Source organism: Hyla sarda, chromosome 7 (genome assembly GCF_029499605.1).
Source record: "Hyla sarda isolate aHylSar1 chromosome 7, aHylSar1.hap1, whole genome shotgun sequence".
NCBI classification, from domain to species: domain Eukaryota; kingdom Metazoa; phylum Chordata; class Amphibia; order Anura; family Hylidae; genus Hyla; species Hyla sarda.
The window spans coordinates 105118388-105135454 of NC_079195.1; the positions used below are offsets into that span (position 1 = coordinate 105118388).

The following is a 17067-nucleotide window of genomic DNA, read 5'->3' on the forward strand; positions in this document are numbered from 1 at the left end:
AGCAACACAGCAGATGAAAGTTCAAGGGGAACGTTGGGATCCCCGTCTGGAGCGGGAGGAGCTACGGGGCTGCCTCTGGCGGCAAGGAGTAGCAGGATTCAGGAAAGTCCCAGGGCAGTCCCAGGGTTTGCAGTAACGGAGGCAAGTCAGAAGGGCGTCACCAGCTTGTCATCCATACGGACAGACAGGGCAAATGGAAAACCCCAAAGGTAGGGGATGTTCCGGTTCTGTAGGGTAGCAAGAAGAGGCTTCAGGGATGCCCACTGTCGAAGAGTATGACAGTAAAGATCAGGAAACAATTGCACTTGGACCCCATCAAACTCAAAGTCCCTTAGTTTCCGAGCTTCCTGCATGATACTTTCCTTGACAGTATAGTAGTGCAAGCGGCAGATCACATCCCTCAGTTTTAGCGGGTCAGTGCTTTGTGGGCGCAAGGCCCTATATGCTCTGTCCATCTCAATAGGGGTGCGAGCCGGACGGTTCAGAATGGAATTGAAGATATCAGTAAGGACGGGGAGGAGATCTTGAGGGCAGACTGAATATTATTCCGGCGATTCCTGTTTTACACATCATCAAACTGGGAGTGCAGGAGGCGTTGTTGATGAACATGGGTATCCAATTCAGAGCGTAGGGAGTGAACCGTTTTGTGTACCGACTCCCGGAAGGACTGAAGCTCTTGGGTGCGTAGGGTATCCACCAACAGGTCCACGCTCAACCTGCATGAAGATGGTGCTGGCTGACAAGGGAGGACAGGGGTCAGACACTCCGGAGAGGAGTGCCATCTGCCAATTGCATTAGGCAGATGGGGAATCAAGGAGACTGTTGGTTTTTCTACTTCATATTTACAAATCATCTGCCTACTGCAATTGGATGGAAATCCCATCTATAATGGTGCCCTATGAAGAAGAATGTGACTATATAATGTCTGGTAGTTATGTAAAGTGCATAAAACATAGAGCTACGCCATATGCGTAACTTAAAGGGGTACTCAGCTCCTAGACATCTTATCTCCTATCCAAAGGATTGGGGATAAGATGTCTGATCACGGGTGTCCTGCCGCTGGGAGGCCCCACGATCTCCTGAACGCCACCCTGTTCAGAATGCGATGGGGAATCAAGAAGACTATAATGACATTTGTAAATATGAATTAGAAAGCCAACACAGTGCTGGGACTTGTTGTCCCTTAAAGTGGGTGTTCTGTGTCCCACGGCTTGACTCCTGGCCTTATAACAGCATAAAATCCAAAAGTAGAGAAGCGGCACTCCAGGGAAATCCAATCAAACTGTTTTTATTCACCCAGCTGTGTTACATGTGCGGCGTTTCAGTCTCACAATTAAAGGGGTACTCCACTGGCCAGCGTTTGGAACATTTAGTTCCGAACGCTGTGTGCATGCTGCGTGGGTCGACCACACCCCCTTGTGGCTTCATGCCATGCCCCCTCAATGCAAGTCCATGGGGGAGGCGTGGCCGCTGCCACGCCCCTCCTATAGACTTGAAGTGATGGGGTGTGGTGTGATATCACAAGGAGGCGTGGCCAACCACCGCAGCATGCACACAGTGTACGGAACTAAATGTTCCCCTTTAAAAGTACCCCTTTAAGCAAATATAAAGGTCTCTGCTTGAATAGGGTCTTATTGTGAGACCTTTTTTATAATTACATTTGTAACTGTTCATAAAGGATTTGGAGAACGTACTGTATGTTTAATAAACAGTTCTTTGACCAGCAGGTTTTAACACTTACCGTATGTGTGAATGAACATACTAAAACAGTATGAGTTCTACATGCATGTAGTGATTCATTTACATACACCTTCAAAGTATCACAGCTTGGTCAACTTACTTCCATTGACTCTGCTTACACAGTACTCATTGTCTTCCCGCATTCCACAAATGCTTAAAGGGGTTGTCCAGGAAAAAACTTTTTTTTTATATATCAACTGGCACCAGAAAGTTGAACAGATTTGTAAATTACTTCTATTAAAAAATCTTAATCCTTTCAGTACTTATAAACTGTTGAAGTTGAGTTGTTCTTCTCTGTCTAAGAGCTCTCTGATGACACCTGTCTCGGGAACCGCCCAGTTTAGAAGCAAATCCCCATAGCAAACCTCTTCTACTTTGTGCAGTTCCCGAGACAAGCAGAGATGTCAGCAGAGAGCACTGTTGCCAGACAGAAAAGAACAACTCAACTTCAGCAGCTGATAATTATTGGAAGGATTACGATTTTTTAATAGAAGTAATTTACAAATCTGTTTAACTTTCTGGAGCCAGTTGATATAAAATTGTTTTTTTTTTTTCATGGAATACCCCTTTAAAAAAAAAAAAAATTATGCAAGTGATGTAATAAAAAAAAGACAAACTACAGTATGAAAATACTCTTTAATGTTATGTATTAGTTATTACCAGGTAATTCATAATTTTTAGGTGTGTACATATACAAATCTCTAACATTCATGTGTTACAGGTATATTAATGTATTACAAATGTATATAGATAAAAACAAATTCTACTTACATTTTACTGATTTATATAGTAAAGTATATGTTTCTTTATCAATTCTTATTGACGTCACTATATGCAGTGCTAGAATGATATATCTTTAATAAGCTTATATTGTGGAGCAGATTCTACTCCTGAGTCTTTCATGTAGGATATGTCAATATTTCTAGGCTTGGTTAAAACTTGTTTATCACTATTTGGGAATAAAATGTGTAGTATGTGACAAGTAATGGTAAAAAAAAAAAAAAAAATCCAAGATGGCAAAAAAGAGAAAGAGAACAGAAAATATCAATTACTGTCATTCAGATGTATGCTAGCATTGTTATTACAATTGTTTACTTAACACATTACAGTATACATAATCCAAAATGTCATTGAGCTTTTTTTTATAATGCCAAAACAAACTAGTTATAAAGCAGCACAGGACTTTTATAATATATTGTAAATCAACCGTGTTAGTCAATGAGAACACGTAACGAAACACAAGTGGTCAATAAACAGGCCATTTGCACAGTAGTATGTAGTTTTCCTCCAATTCCCACAAAAGAACAAGAAGAGAGGGACCTCAAAGTATGGTAAGGAAACCTGGATCTAAAAATAAGCACAGTGTCGCTTTCAAGAAGTGGCAGAGCTTGGTTTAGTGATTTCTTTTTTTTATGAAGACCTTTTTATTAGTGGTCTTAGGACTCTAAGGATGCATGGGAGAGGAGGCTGTTCTACTATCAGATGTTTCAGTAGCATAAATTCGGTAAAACTGCCTCTGTTTACATCATGGCATAGGTTGCAGTGCTGTAAGAATATACGTAGATGTGTCATTGGGAGTGTGGGGACCTACAAGGCAGAGATGGTTGGGGCCCCTCCTTCCACATAGTTTGTAATTTAATAAACAGCTTCCTTAAAGGGGTACTTTGGCCCTAAGACATCTTATCCCATATCCAAAGGATAGGGGATAAGATGTCTGATTGCGGGTGTCCAGTTGCTGGGGACCCCCACAATGTCGCATGTAGCACCCACTTGTGGGAGCTGCACGCAGCGCTGCCACCTCCGAGTCTGCCGGGTCACAACTACGGGGCCGGAGTATTGTGATGTCACGCCCCACCCCCGCATTGCAAGTCCCATAGACTTGCATGGCGCGGCGTGATATCACATGGGGGCGGACTAGTGACGTCAAGATACTCCTGCCCCGTAGTCGTGACCCGACAGACTCGGAGTCTGCAGCGCTGTGTGCAGCTCCCACAGGTATGGAAACCGTGGTTTCTATTGAATAAGTAAGAGTAGTGAGTAGTAAGAGTTCCTTTTCTCTTTTCATCTTTTTCTTTTGTCCTCTGTACTTATGGCAGATGTGGTAAGGGGGCGCTGGTATGTGGTGTGTGTGTTTGTATTTTTGGCATTGTATTTGGGGCCCATAGTCCCTGTTTTTATTTGTGCTGTGTGTACTGAAGTACTGCCTTTAATCCCCTGATACCGGCTCTAAAGTCTCTTGGACTTTTACCTGATACCTAATGAACAATTGTCCCATGTTCTTCTGGAATTTGAAAGCTGACAGTGTTTTGTCTGACTGCTTAAGGTTAGCATACCTTGCTGCACCTCTCTATGTTACACGCATTTTAATATTTTGGTTTTTGTTCTAATGCAAAATGATAAAACCCCCTTCCCTGCCATGTCACATCTTGTTTGTCAGTCAGGGCTCTGAGTTGGAAGACGGAAAAGGAGGAAGAAAGGAGAGGCATTCCTTTCAAGGTTTGGGGTGCAGTTGTGTGATCCAATTTAACAGGAGTCCTAAGGTAAAAAAGAAACCCCAACAGCCTTTTCTCAAACAGCAAGAAATTCCTGTCCATTATCAATGCTCTTTGGCTACCCGATTCTATCTAAAGGGCTGGAAGCCAGATCAGCAAGGCTTTAGGCTAGGTTTCCACTTGTTTTTCTTTTTGCAAAAACGCCAATAAAAACGCTGCAGCCAGATGTTAGCTGCAAGTCAATAGGGAACTGCAAAATGCCATATTCACCTGGCGTTTTTCAGTTTGGCGTTTTTTTTTTTTTTTTTATCCTTTTGGCATTTTTCTGATATTTTGGGCTCCTTGGCAGTTTTTCAAAAATGACCTCTTGTTGAGACTTTGGTGGTTCACTTAACCCCCTGATGAGCTGTGCCAGCCCAGCAAGGAAAGAGTTAACTTACACTGCGTGACAGTATAGGTTAACCCTTTGGGTGGTATACACATATACAGCTATCTATAGATAGCTGCATATAGTGTATTCAGAAGACAAAGTCTGCTTACTTCCCTCCAGTCCCGGCCGGGTTAGTGTAGCTCTGCCCCCTAGTGACATCATTAGGGGGCGTAGCTTCAGACGGGAGCCAGGCTGGTAAGGGTGTGACGCTCTGTTCACATTGTACATTTTGTAAAATGTATCTGGGCATGCTGGGAGTTGTAGTTTTGTAACAATTGGAGGCTCCCTGTTTGGAAAGATATTGCAATATGGGCACTCTCCCCAGTGAAGAGCGCCAAAAATGTACTAACCAATTTTTTGTGTTTTTTTTTTCTTCTCGTTTCAGATCCGTGTATGCAGAAGATTACAGCGGATTTGACGGACTACTGCGGATGACCTGGATTTATTTTCTTCCTTTTAATAAAATGGTTAACGAGGGCTGTGGGGGAGTGTTTTTTTAAATAAAATAATTTTGTTTTGACTTTTATTTTTAAATTGAATTTTCAGGCTTAGTAGTGGAAGCTGTCTAATAGACGGAATCCATTACTAAGCCGGGGCTTAGCGTTAGTCTCATAAACAGCTAGTGCTAACCCCCAATTATTACTCCGATACCCACCGCCATAGGGGTGCTGGGAAGAGCCGGTACCAGCAGTCCCGGAGCGTCAAAAATGGTGCTCCAGGGCCTAGTTGGTAACAGGCTGGCATTATTTAGGCTGGGGAGGGCCAGTAGCAATGGTCCCCACCCACCCTGATAACGTCAGGCTGTTGCTGCTTGGTTGGTACCTGGCTGAGAATAAAAATACGGGGAACCCTATGCGTGTTTTTTTTTTTTTTTAAATAAATAAATAAAAAAAACATATAGAGTTCCCCGTATTTTTATTCTCAGCCAGATACCAACCAAGCAGCAACAGCTTGACGTTACCAGGGTGGGCGAGGACCATTGTTACTGGCCCTCCTCAGCCTAAATAACGCCAGCCTGTTACTGCCTAGACCCAGGAGCACCATTTTTGACGCTCCGGGCCTGTTGGTATCTGCTCTTCCCGGCACCCCTGTGGTGGTGGGTACCGGGGTAATAATTTGGGGTTAGCACTAGCTGTTTTGGGGGGCTAATGCTAAGCCCTGGCATAGTAATGGATTCTGTCTATTAGACAGCTTCCACTACTAATCCTGAAAATTCAATAAAAAAAAAAAAAACGCCACATTGGAAAATTTATTTTATTTTAAAAAACACTCCCCCACAGCCCTCGTTAACCATTTTATTAAAAGAAAAAAAATACAGTTCATCGGCAGATCCTCCGCCCCTAACGATGTCATCACCAGGGGCGGAGCTACATGGACCCAGCGGGGACAGGGACCGAGGGAGGCAAGCGGACCTCGTCTTCTGAATACACCATATATACAGCTATCTATAGATAGCTGTATATAATGTATACCACCCAAAGAGGCTATAGGAGCAGGGAGTCCTGTCAGTCTGGTGACAGGATTCCCAGCTCCTGTATAGTATACACGGGTACACTATGCACCCCTGTATACTATACGGCCTGGGGAGGTGAGTAGTGATGCTGTACATCACTCCTCATCTCCTTACACTCTGTGGACCAGGCGAACCGCTTCAGACACACAGAGTGGTCCCTGAAGACGGTGAAAAAACTGCCTCAGGGTACAAATTTGGCTGTTTCCACACACCAGGAAAAATGCCAGAAAAACTGCCAAAACACAGGAAAAGCTGTGGCAGTTTTTCTGGCGTTTTTTTTAGGTGTAAAAAAAACAAAACAAGTGGAAACCTAACCTTATGGTATTGGTCTCGAGATAACTTCTGGTTCAGCAGACCATGGGGGAAATTTATCAAAACCTGTCCAGAGGAAAAGTTGCTGAGTTGCCCATAGAAACAGCATCAGATTGCTGATGTAATTATTATTATTATTATTATTATTTTTTTTAAAGGCCTCTGTAAAATGATCTGATTGGTTGTCATGGGCAACTTTTCTTCTAGACACGTTTTGATAAATCTCCCCCCATGTGTACAAAATGGAACAACCTTCAGCATTTATGCACATTTTTAGGTGTATAAAAGATTGCATATTTAAATAGGAGTGGTATAAATTATTCTATTTTGCAATTCTACTTTATTCAGTTTTGTTGCATATTAAAGTAAAAGCCCTTCAGGTCAAGTCTTGGCAAACCACTGGGTACAGAGGAGATGCTTATTTTATATCCAGGTTTCCTGTCCTGGGGGAGGTCCCCTTCATACCAGTAAGTAATAACTATTTTGGTATAAACTGCAGAACGAGAGAGACCTACAGTAAAATTGTAACAAATTTGAAAGGTGGTGAGAACAACAGAAACCACCTAGAATAATGTTAAGTGGGTTTTTGAGACTTAACGAATAGCATAATAAAAAATACTTTAGTGCATGTTAAAAAATGTTTTAAAAAGGCCATCCTCCCTGCTTTGGGTATACAATGCATTTAGAAAGTTTTCAGACCCACCAGAATAAGTATCTGATGGAGAAGGGCATTGGTAAGAGAGGTGACAAAGAACCTAATCACTCTGGCTAAGCTCCAAAGATCCTGTTTGCAGATGGGAGAAACATCCAGAAGGTCAACCCTCACTACAGCCCTCCATCAATCTGGGCTTTATAGCTGAGAGGCCAGAAAGAAGCCTCTGCTCAGTTACAGACACATAGAAGCCTGCCTGGGGTTTGCAAACAAAGGGGGACATTTATCAAAACCTGTACAAAGAAAAGTTGCCCATAGCAACCAATTGAATTGCTTCTTTCATTTTGCAGAGGCCTCGTTAAAAATTAAAGAAGCGAGCTGATTGATTGGTATGGGCAACTTTTCCTCTGGACGGGTTTTGATAAATCTCCCCCAAAGTACCAAAATGATTCTCAGACTTTGAGAAACAAGATTCTTAATGGAAACCTTATTCCGGGTGCTTTGGATCTCAGACTGGGCTACAGGTTCACCTTCCAACCCTAAATACACAGCCAACACAACACAGAAGTGGCTTAAAGGAAAACGGTCACCCGTTCACCCGCACTATAATCCAATACACCGGGTTATAGTGCAGTTGAACAGGAGACCAATGTGGGGTCTCGGACTGCTATACCTACCTACAGTCCGGAGCCCCAATCCCCCAAAGGTCACCCTCTTCCAGCGCTGACTTGCGCTTTGAGGCGGGCCCGTTGGCTAGATTATAATATTCATAAGCACCGGTCACATCGCTCAGTAGGCACGAACGCTCAGGTGACCAGCACTTATGAATATTTAAATCCAGCCGCCGGGCCCGCCTCAAATCGCAAGTCAGCGCTGGAAGAGGGGGACCTTTGGGGGATCGGGGCTCTGGACTGCAGGTAGGTATAGCAGTCCGAGACCCCACATTGATCTCCTGTTCACCCGCACTATAACCCAGTGTTTTGGGTTATAGTGCGGGTGAACGGGTGACCGTATTCCTTTAAGGACAACTCTGTAAATGTCCTTGAGTGGCCCAGCCAAAGACCTGACTGAAACCCAATCAAACATCTCTAGAAAGACCTTAAATGACTTCCACCAATGATCCCCATCCAATCTGACATTGCTTTAAAGGATCTTCAGAAAAGACTGTGATAAAATCCCCAAATCCAGATGTGCAAACCTTGTTGCATCATACCTAAGAAGACTGAAGGCTGTAATCACTGCCAAAGGTGCTTCAACTATAACAATGTATGGAGTTAAGGGACTGAATACATTATTGGGCATTGAGTGCAGAATGAAAGCAGACACTTGATTTTTATTTTTAGCAGACGGCTCAGTAGAAATCAGAGCGGCACCGCAACCACTCAATATAGCAGTACCAAACTTTGGAACATGGATGTACAATGCAGGTACTCAGGGCAACGGTGGTGCTAGGACGGTAACAAACAGCATCCATAAGTAACTATAATAGCAGGACCAATAAGATATCCTGCACTCACCGCAGCAGTATAGGTCATACGGCTCCTCTTCGGGACCTCCAACAGACGGGCAGACAAGGCTGTCCTGGGGCACTCAGAGGCCTCGAGGCCGGAAGAAGTGCACTACGCTGTGCGAAACCACCGGTAGTCGCCTCTGAGCGCCCCACGCCAGCCTTGTCCGCTCGTCTGTTGGAGGTCCCGAAGAGGAGCCATATGACCTATACTGCTGCGGTGAGTGCAGGATATCTTTTTGGTTCTGCTATTATAGTTATTTTTATTTTAGCACCAACATAACAAAATGTGAAAAAGTTAAAGGGTCTGAAAACTTTCTGAATGCACTGTACACTTCATTAATATAATGCATTTCCCCCAATATTACATTATAGACTATATGTCCAATATAGTCCATTGTTCTGTTCCAGCATTATGCAGGAGTAACGTAGCTTCAAGGCACAGACACAGGTGAAGTAAAGGAGGATGAGGTGCCCGCTGTAAAAAAGCTATATGACCCCTAAGAGCCTTCACCTTATTGTTTTTTTTTACCTGCTATGTCTGTGCTTCTGATGTTATGCATGAACAAAGCTCCACTCAGACATAGTTAAAGTGAGTCTCTCCTGTCATTGGTCTGTACAGGGTTATATGGGGCAATTAATGTATGATGGAATATTAGGATAAATGTAGGCAACATCCAGCATCCTACATTTATCCCAATAGAATTGTGTCTGCCCTCATCAGTGACAGAGCAGAAAGGACGGCTGACATCAGTCTCCTCTGCCATGACGCAATCGATCCTGCTGTGTGCTAGGATGGGTTGCGTCTGTAAAGTGATATCACCCCTTAGATAAATCGCACAAGAATAAATAACAAAATACATTTAGTAAAACCTTTATTTATTTAACACATATGAATGTGCTTTTAAATATACATTTTTTCATATCTCTGAGAACTACTTTAATACAACATAAACTACTGTTACTGTATATGGTGCTCGCTATGACTTGTGGCCAGATATTGGGCAGAGACCACAGCAGTTACGCTCTCTGTGTCCTCCTCCTGCCCTGACTGGCTTGATTGACAGCCCAAGTGCAGGGAGAAGCTGGTGTGTGAGGCCCGAGGCCTGATAGGTTCTCTTAAAGGAGTACTCCGCTGCTCAGCGTTTGGAACAAACTGTTCCGAATGCGGGAGCCCGCGCCGGGAGCTTGTGACGTCATAGCCCTGCTCCCTCATGACATCACCTCCTGACCCTTCAATGCAAGTCTATGGGAGGGGGCGTGACGGCTGTCACGCCCCCTCCCATAGACTTGCATTGAGGGGGCGGGATGTGACGTCATGAGGGGGTGGAAGCAGTGGAGTGCACCTTTAAACTGTTCAGGATAAAGTTGTCAATATCATTCTTTAAATCACCAGCTAATTCCTATTTTAGTTTACTACTCTGTGTTTCACTGTGCTTCATATCACCTCAGAGTTCCGCTGCAGTTGAACCAGTCACTATGTTTGCTTATTGATATACATGTAACTTACCCTGGTTCTTGTGGTTTCATAGCAGATGCAATCTGACTGGATTTCCCTTCTAGTCTTTCTTTCACATCTTTTTCTTTGCCATCATCTTCTGAATTCTGTACAATGGTTTCATGACAGAGGCAATACATTTACAATTATCACAAAGATAATGAGTTATCTAGACTGTGCATATAGGTTCACTTTTTTCTTATTTTCTTTACCTCTGTTCTCCCCATGCTACCTGAGAAACTGTACAAAATGCATCTGACCACCCTCCCTGTGTGTAGGCTATGGAAGTGGTTTTCATGGGGTGGTAAGTGTACCCCAGATGGTAGGTTCCGCAGGGGGGTATGCACCATGCCTTCAGAAAATAAAAAAAAGAACAACAAAAAAAAAAGCACCCTACACTGGAATGTTGAAGCTAGTATTGCTGGCATTCAGCAATGTCCTGAAGTGCCAATCAACAATTATTTTAATAATAACTTTGGGGTTTATAGAAAATGCTAATTGAAGATGGGGTCATAAGCAATATAAGAAAAAGAAGGGTCTGATACGAGCAATTCTGCTGGGTCTGCACAAGGAATTTTTAGGCTACTGCGTTACACAGGACATAAAGATTTATTCAAGATAAAAGGAAAATGGACAAAGCGTTTCGGCGCTCACTCACTCCTTCCTCAGGTCTAACAATAAGCACTTATACCAACACATATGGAGTATTGTCCATTTTGTGGGACAATGACAGTGTATTATTGCTATTTTAAAGGGGTTAACCAGGAATAGAAAAACAGAGCTAATTTCTTTTAAAAACAGCTCCACGTTTGTCCCCAGGTTGTGTGTGGTATTACAATTTGGCTCCATTCACTTCAATGAAACTGAGCTGCAGTACCACACCCAACCTGGAGACAAACAAGGAGCGGTCTTTAAAAGAAATGTGGTCTGTTTTTCTATTCTTAGATAACCCCTTTCACACCAGTTCAACTATGTTTCTAGTAGGTCCAGAGCAGGAACAAATCCCCAAAGCAATATACAGTTCCTGACATAGACAGAGGTCAGCAGAGAGCACTGTGGTCAGACAGAAAATAAATTAAAAAATGAAATAACTTCCTGTGGAGCATAGAGCAGCTGATAAGTACTGGAAGGATTAAGAATTTGGATTAGTGTTATTTATTTTGTGTAATTATTTTTGGTTTTCCCATTTCATGGTAATATTGTACATTTATTTATAGGACACTGGAGATATTGCAGACTGTTTACACGTTTGTACCACAGTCCTCCAGCACATATAGGGTATTGAATATGTGGGCCAGTCAGTGTCACCATATTGTATAATATTTATCCTTTGCTCCTGGAGGGACAGTGTCTTGCCCCCTTGATACTTGTAGTGTACTCTTATATGAGTTGTTTTAGTTGATTTTTAATGTGTGCTTTATTTATCTGATGATTCAATAACATTTTGTATTATTTTTGGATAAACAATATATCTCCACAGTGTGTGTTTTTTCTGTGGTTTGATCACAACAGTTGTGATCAGTCACATGTACAATTGTTTGCTTCCTTGGGGTACTCAGTAACAGCAACTTGAAATTAACAGGTACTTGACTTGACAAGGCTGAGAAACAGCGGGCTATGGTTCCCCTTCAAGCCCAGCTTTGTGAGTTGTGACCACAAAAAGCCTTTGGGTGTATTCACATATTGAGGAACTGCTGCAGATCCTGCACCTAAAATCTGTACCAATTTACAATGCATATCCACATGTCAACACCCTTCATATGTAAAAGGAGTCATAGTATCCCTATATTATAAAAAATATACCAACTTTATTTTAAATTACAGTCAATTTAAAACAATATTCCAATGTAAAATATTATGGGAGAGGATCACAAGTGCCTGTGCTAGTATAAAGGATCCACAATAACAGCATAAAGAGCTCCATCACCACCACCGCAGCATTATCCAGGTGAATAACTACCTCTATATTAGTTTACAGACCCCAATATCAATGCATATATTTACTTTGATCAAATATAAGGACATATAACATAATGGCCCTGATTTACTAAGAGTGGAGTTTAGTTTTCTTTGTGGGTTTTTTTTCCCCAAAAGATATTTTTCCACGGTATTTACTAAGGTTTCCCTATATTTTTGCACTTTTTCCTATGTTTTGCTTTGTTTACACATGCTCTGAACTGTAGGATTTTGAACATTTCACTTTCTTCCTCAGAGATGCGTAAATAGATCCCATAAAGCAAAGTAGCAAAGTATTAAGAAAAAACATTCACCCCTTCACTAGGATTTATTCCCTATAGTCTTTTGTGAAGAGTTGAAGTGCCACTGGCTGATAGTATGTCTGGTCTACTATACATACAGTGGGGCAAAAAAGTATTCAGTCAGCCACCAATTGTGCAAGTTCTCCCACTTAAAAAGATGAGAGGCCTGTAATTTTCATCATAGGTATACCTCAACTATGAGAGACATAATGAAAATAAAAATCCATAAAATCACATTGTCTGATTTTTAAACAATTTATTTGCAGATTATGGTTGAAAATAAGTATTTGGTCAATAACAAAAGTTCATCTTAATACTTTGTTATATACCCTGTATTGGCAATGACAGAGGTAAAATGTTTTCTGTAAGTCTTCACAAGGTTTTCACACACTGTTGCTGGTATTTTGGCCCATTCCTCCAGGTAGATCTCCTCTAGGGCAGTAATGTTTTGCGGCTGTCGCTGGGCAACACAGACTTTCAACTCCCTCCAAAGGTTTTCTATGGAATTGAGATCTGGAGACTGGCTAGCCCACTCCAGGATCTTGAAATGCTTCGTACGAAGCCACTCCTTTGTTGCCCGGGCGGTGTGTTTGGGATCATTGTCATGCTGAAAGACCCAGCCACGTTTCATCTTCAATGCCCCATTCATTCTTTCCTTTACACGGATCAGTCTTCCTAGTCCCTTAGCAGAAAAAGAGCCCCAAAGCATGATGTTTCCACCCCATGCTTCACAGTAGGTATGGTGTTCTTTGGATGCAACTCAGCATTCTTTCTCTTCCAAACATGACAAGCTGGGTTTTTACCAACAAGTTCTACTTTGGTTTCATCTGACCATATGACATTCTCCCAATACTCTTCTGGATCATCCAAATGCTCTCTAGCAAACTTCAGACGGGCCTGGACATGTACTGGCTTAAGCAGGGGGACAGGTCTGGCACTGCATGATTTGAGTCCCAGGCGGCGTAGTGTGTTATTGATGGTAGCCTTTGTTATTGTGGTCCCAGCTCTCTGCGGGTCATTCATTAGGTCTCCTCGTGTGGTTCTGGGATTTTTGCTCACCGTTCTTGTGTCCATTTTGACACCACAGGGTGAGATCTTGCAAGGAGCCCCAGATCGAGGGAGATTATCTGTGGTCTTGTATGTCTTCCATTTTTTAATAATTGCTCCGACATTTGATTTCTTCACAACAAGCTGCTTGACAATTGCAGATTCAGTCTTCCCAGCCTGGTGCAGGTCTACAATTTTGTTTCTGGTGTCCTTCGACAGCTCTTTGGCCTTGGCCATAGTGGAGTTTGGAGTGTGACTGTTTGAGGTTGTGAACAGGTGTCTTTTATCCTGATAACAAGTTCAAACAGGTGCCATTAATACAGGTAATGAGTGGAGGACAGAGGATACTCTTAAAGAAGAAGTTACAGGTCTGTGAGAGCCAGAAATCTTGCTTATTTTCCACCATAATGTGCAAATAAATTCTTTAAAAATCAGACAATGTGATTTTATGGATTTTTTTTCTCTTTATGTCTCTCATAGTTGAGGTATACCTATGATGAAAATTACAGGCCTCTCTCATCTTTTTAAGTGGGAGAACTTGCACAATTGGTGGCTAACTAAAAACTTTTTTGCCCCACTGTATATAGGGCAGAGCTGCAATACTAGATGTAGGTTCATGGAATAGAATCCAGAATATTTACAATGTACAAAAGTAGTAGGAAACATGAGGACGGTTTACATAGCTTATCCACATTCCATGACATATTCTCTGAAAGACAACTGACCAGCAAAGATTAAAAGGAACCTGTCATCACTTTCATGGTGTCCAAACCACAAGTCATCAGGGAGCAAACTGGCAGCTTCTCACCACCAGATCTCTTCCTGTTTGTGTATATTGAGTGACAGGCCAAAGCCACAGGGGACCTCCCTGATGACTTATAGTTTAGGCAGCATGAAAGTGACAGGTTCCCTTTACAGAGGAACAGGTTCCCTTTACATTTTATACATCAATTTCACTACAGAAAGGGCAAAGATTTGTTATGGATTTTCCCGATCGATTTCAAATCCAAAATCCGCAGCATACCAGTAGACGAAAATCCACAAGTGCAGATAAAAATGACTACATTCACCTTACCATTTACTTAGGTGTTCCTGTGGCTATGCTTTCCTGGTTACCTGGCTGTCATTGATGACACGTCATGTCGACACATAAAGCTTGTAGCCAATCCAAATGGTGGCAAGCATGTGTTGCACATCATAGCCAGAAGAAGAAGATTGTTCAAGGACCAGGGATGCATTGCCATGGGAATGACTGAAGTAAATTTCCATGATTTGGTTTGGATTTCCTGCTGTGAATTTCCCTGCGGCTTTCTATGGACATTTTCTGCAGCAAGTATGGTAAATATGAACATACTATTAAAGTAGCACTGTTTTCTGAATTGCAAACTGTCCCTTTAAGATAACTACAGTATACTGAAAACTTTTTTCTACTTATAGGACCATAGAATTCAATTTGTATTTTCCTGGAAAATACTTTAAAGGTAGAAAGTACAAAAGGTTATGTATATATTTGCTATGGATCACATACCTGCTTTTTCTGATACATCTCATAAGTAATTGCTTTCACTTCTTTTAGCTGTTCTTTAAGCCCAATGAGAGTACCTTGCTTGTCATGAATATCTTTCTCCAAGAGGTTTACTGCAAATTCAATTTCACGTTGCACCCTTGGCACAAGATCAGTGTCAGATTCCTGTATTGGTGATAAACAAAGGGATTACATGACCCCTTACTATATGGTGAATAGAGCCGGAAGCACTACCGCTATAAAATGAATGGCACATGGTTTTCGACTCTATTAACCTGTTCAATATTTTTGCGGATTCTGCTCAGAAATGCACTGCAGTCTATGAGACATTCCACCGTGTGAACATAGCCTACAGCTGAAAATTGAAGGGCTGTTGGCTGCAAGCAGGAAACTTACTGGTAAATTTGTGCACCAATTGTCACATGGCGGAATTTCTGTGCGGAATTCCGTGGAAGTATTCCACCGGAAATTCAAATTAATGCCTATTGATTTAATGGGGTTCTGCTGTCCAATTCAGACTTAGAATTATGTTATGCCGCGAAGATTCTGCTTTCCGCATTTCACAAAAATATAAGTCTTGCCTTATATTTTGCGGAAATATGCGTCAGAATCCTATTAAATTCAGTGGGTCTTGAAATTCTGCCAAATTCTGTGTTCCGAGAACACAGAAATTCAACTGCAGTTCTGACGGAATTCCACAATTCTGTTCAGCAAAGCTTGCCGAAGATCCGCCGTGTGAACTAGGGGTGTGAATCGCCAAGAATTTGGCGATACGATTTGAATCGCGATACCAGTGTGGCGATTCGATATATCCCGATATATCGCGATACCGTCTAGGTGACGATACATCACGATATATCCCGATACATCGCCCACCTGGGAGCATTCATAGATCCCAATAGACGCTGCTGTCAGCTTTGACAGCGGCGATCTAGTACTCCGGCGCACACTTTTCTCATTTTATCCCGTCCGGGCTGCAAAATAAAAGAAAATGCACTTTCTCTTACCTGCCAACGAGCCCCCCGAGCTCCGGTACAGGTGTTTGCTCCCGGGCTGTATTCCTCTTACTTCCTGTTTGCCCGGCACGTCACACGGAGCTTCAGCCTATCACTGGCCGAGGCGGGACATCACTGCGGCCGGTGATAGGCTGAAGCTCCGTGTGACGTGCCGGCTAACAGGAAGTAAGAAGAATACAGCCCGGGGACCGAACACCTGTACTGGAGCACCGGGGGAGCGTAGGCAGGTAAGAGAAAGTTCTTTTATTTTGCAGCCCGGACGGGATAAAATGAGAAAAGTGTGCGCCGGACTACTCCTTTAATAGCCAGCCGCGGCGATCGCCGCATTCTGGCTATTAGCGGCGGCCCCCGGCTACTGAAATCAGCCGGGGGTCGCAGAGTACGGAGCGGGCACGAGTCGGAGCCCACTCCGTACACACCCAGAGCGCCACCGTGTCATATCCAGCCTGCCCGGCTCCACAAATGTGGAACTTGTATCTCCTGATGCCCGGGACATGCTGTTCCGGGCGTCAGGAGATAAAAATTCCACATCACTAAAAGAATCGATACAAAAATATTTTGAATCAATTCAGTATCGGCAAATGAAAAAAATCGTGATAATCGCGCGAATCGATTTTTTCTTACATCCCTAGTGTGAACATACCCTAAGAATGTGTTGTTAACATTTCACCCCACAATGTCTCAATGGTACCTGTGCCAGCTGTGATTCATCGTGATGAGTACATATGTCAGTAAAGATTTCACCCATTCCATGTCTTGAATGTTGTCTGTACATCTGTTCAGCTTCAATTTCAGCTTTGACTGCCTATATGCAAAGCATATAATGGGTCATTTTTTCAGATATGGCAAATACATAATGATCTTAAGGCATGAAGTAATACTGCTTGCAGTAAAGTGCAATTCTAATCTTCAAATATCTTTACCTCAAGATGTTGCGCTCTCATGAAAATCATTGCGTTCTCATTCCTTAACTGATGATTTTCTTCCTGAAGTTTGATTATATTATTCTGAGCTATAGCCAACTGAAAGACAACAAGAAAAAACTGCTGGAAAAAAGTGACCATAGAGGGGGCCATA

General features: G+C 42.5%; 1 protein-coding gene across 2 annotated transcripts in view; it reads right to left on the bottom strand.

Moving 5' to 3' along the window:
* Positions 1 to 2363: 2363 nt before the first annotated feature.
* Positions 2364 to 17067, bottom strand: part of RUFY2 (RUN and FYVE domain containing 2) — a 56176-nt gene continuing 41472 nt past the window's right edge. For both annotated transcript variants that reach the window (XM_056530294.1, XM_056530293.1), the window contains exons 10-14: positions 16914 to 17012; positions 16682 to 16795; positions 14978 to 15139; positions 10157 to 10251; positions 2364 to 2689 (exon numbers count right to left, since the gene is read on the bottom strand). In XM_056530294.1, coding sequence (XP_056386269.1) covers positions 2581 to 2689; positions 10157 to 10251; positions 14978 to 15139; positions 16682 to 16795; positions 16914 to 17012 — 579 coding nt within the window. In that variant the 3' untranslated portion in view covers positions 2364 to 2580. The remainder of the gene's footprint in view (positions 2690 to 10156; positions 10252 to 14977; positions 15140 to 16681; positions 16796 to 16913; positions 17013 to 17067) is intronic.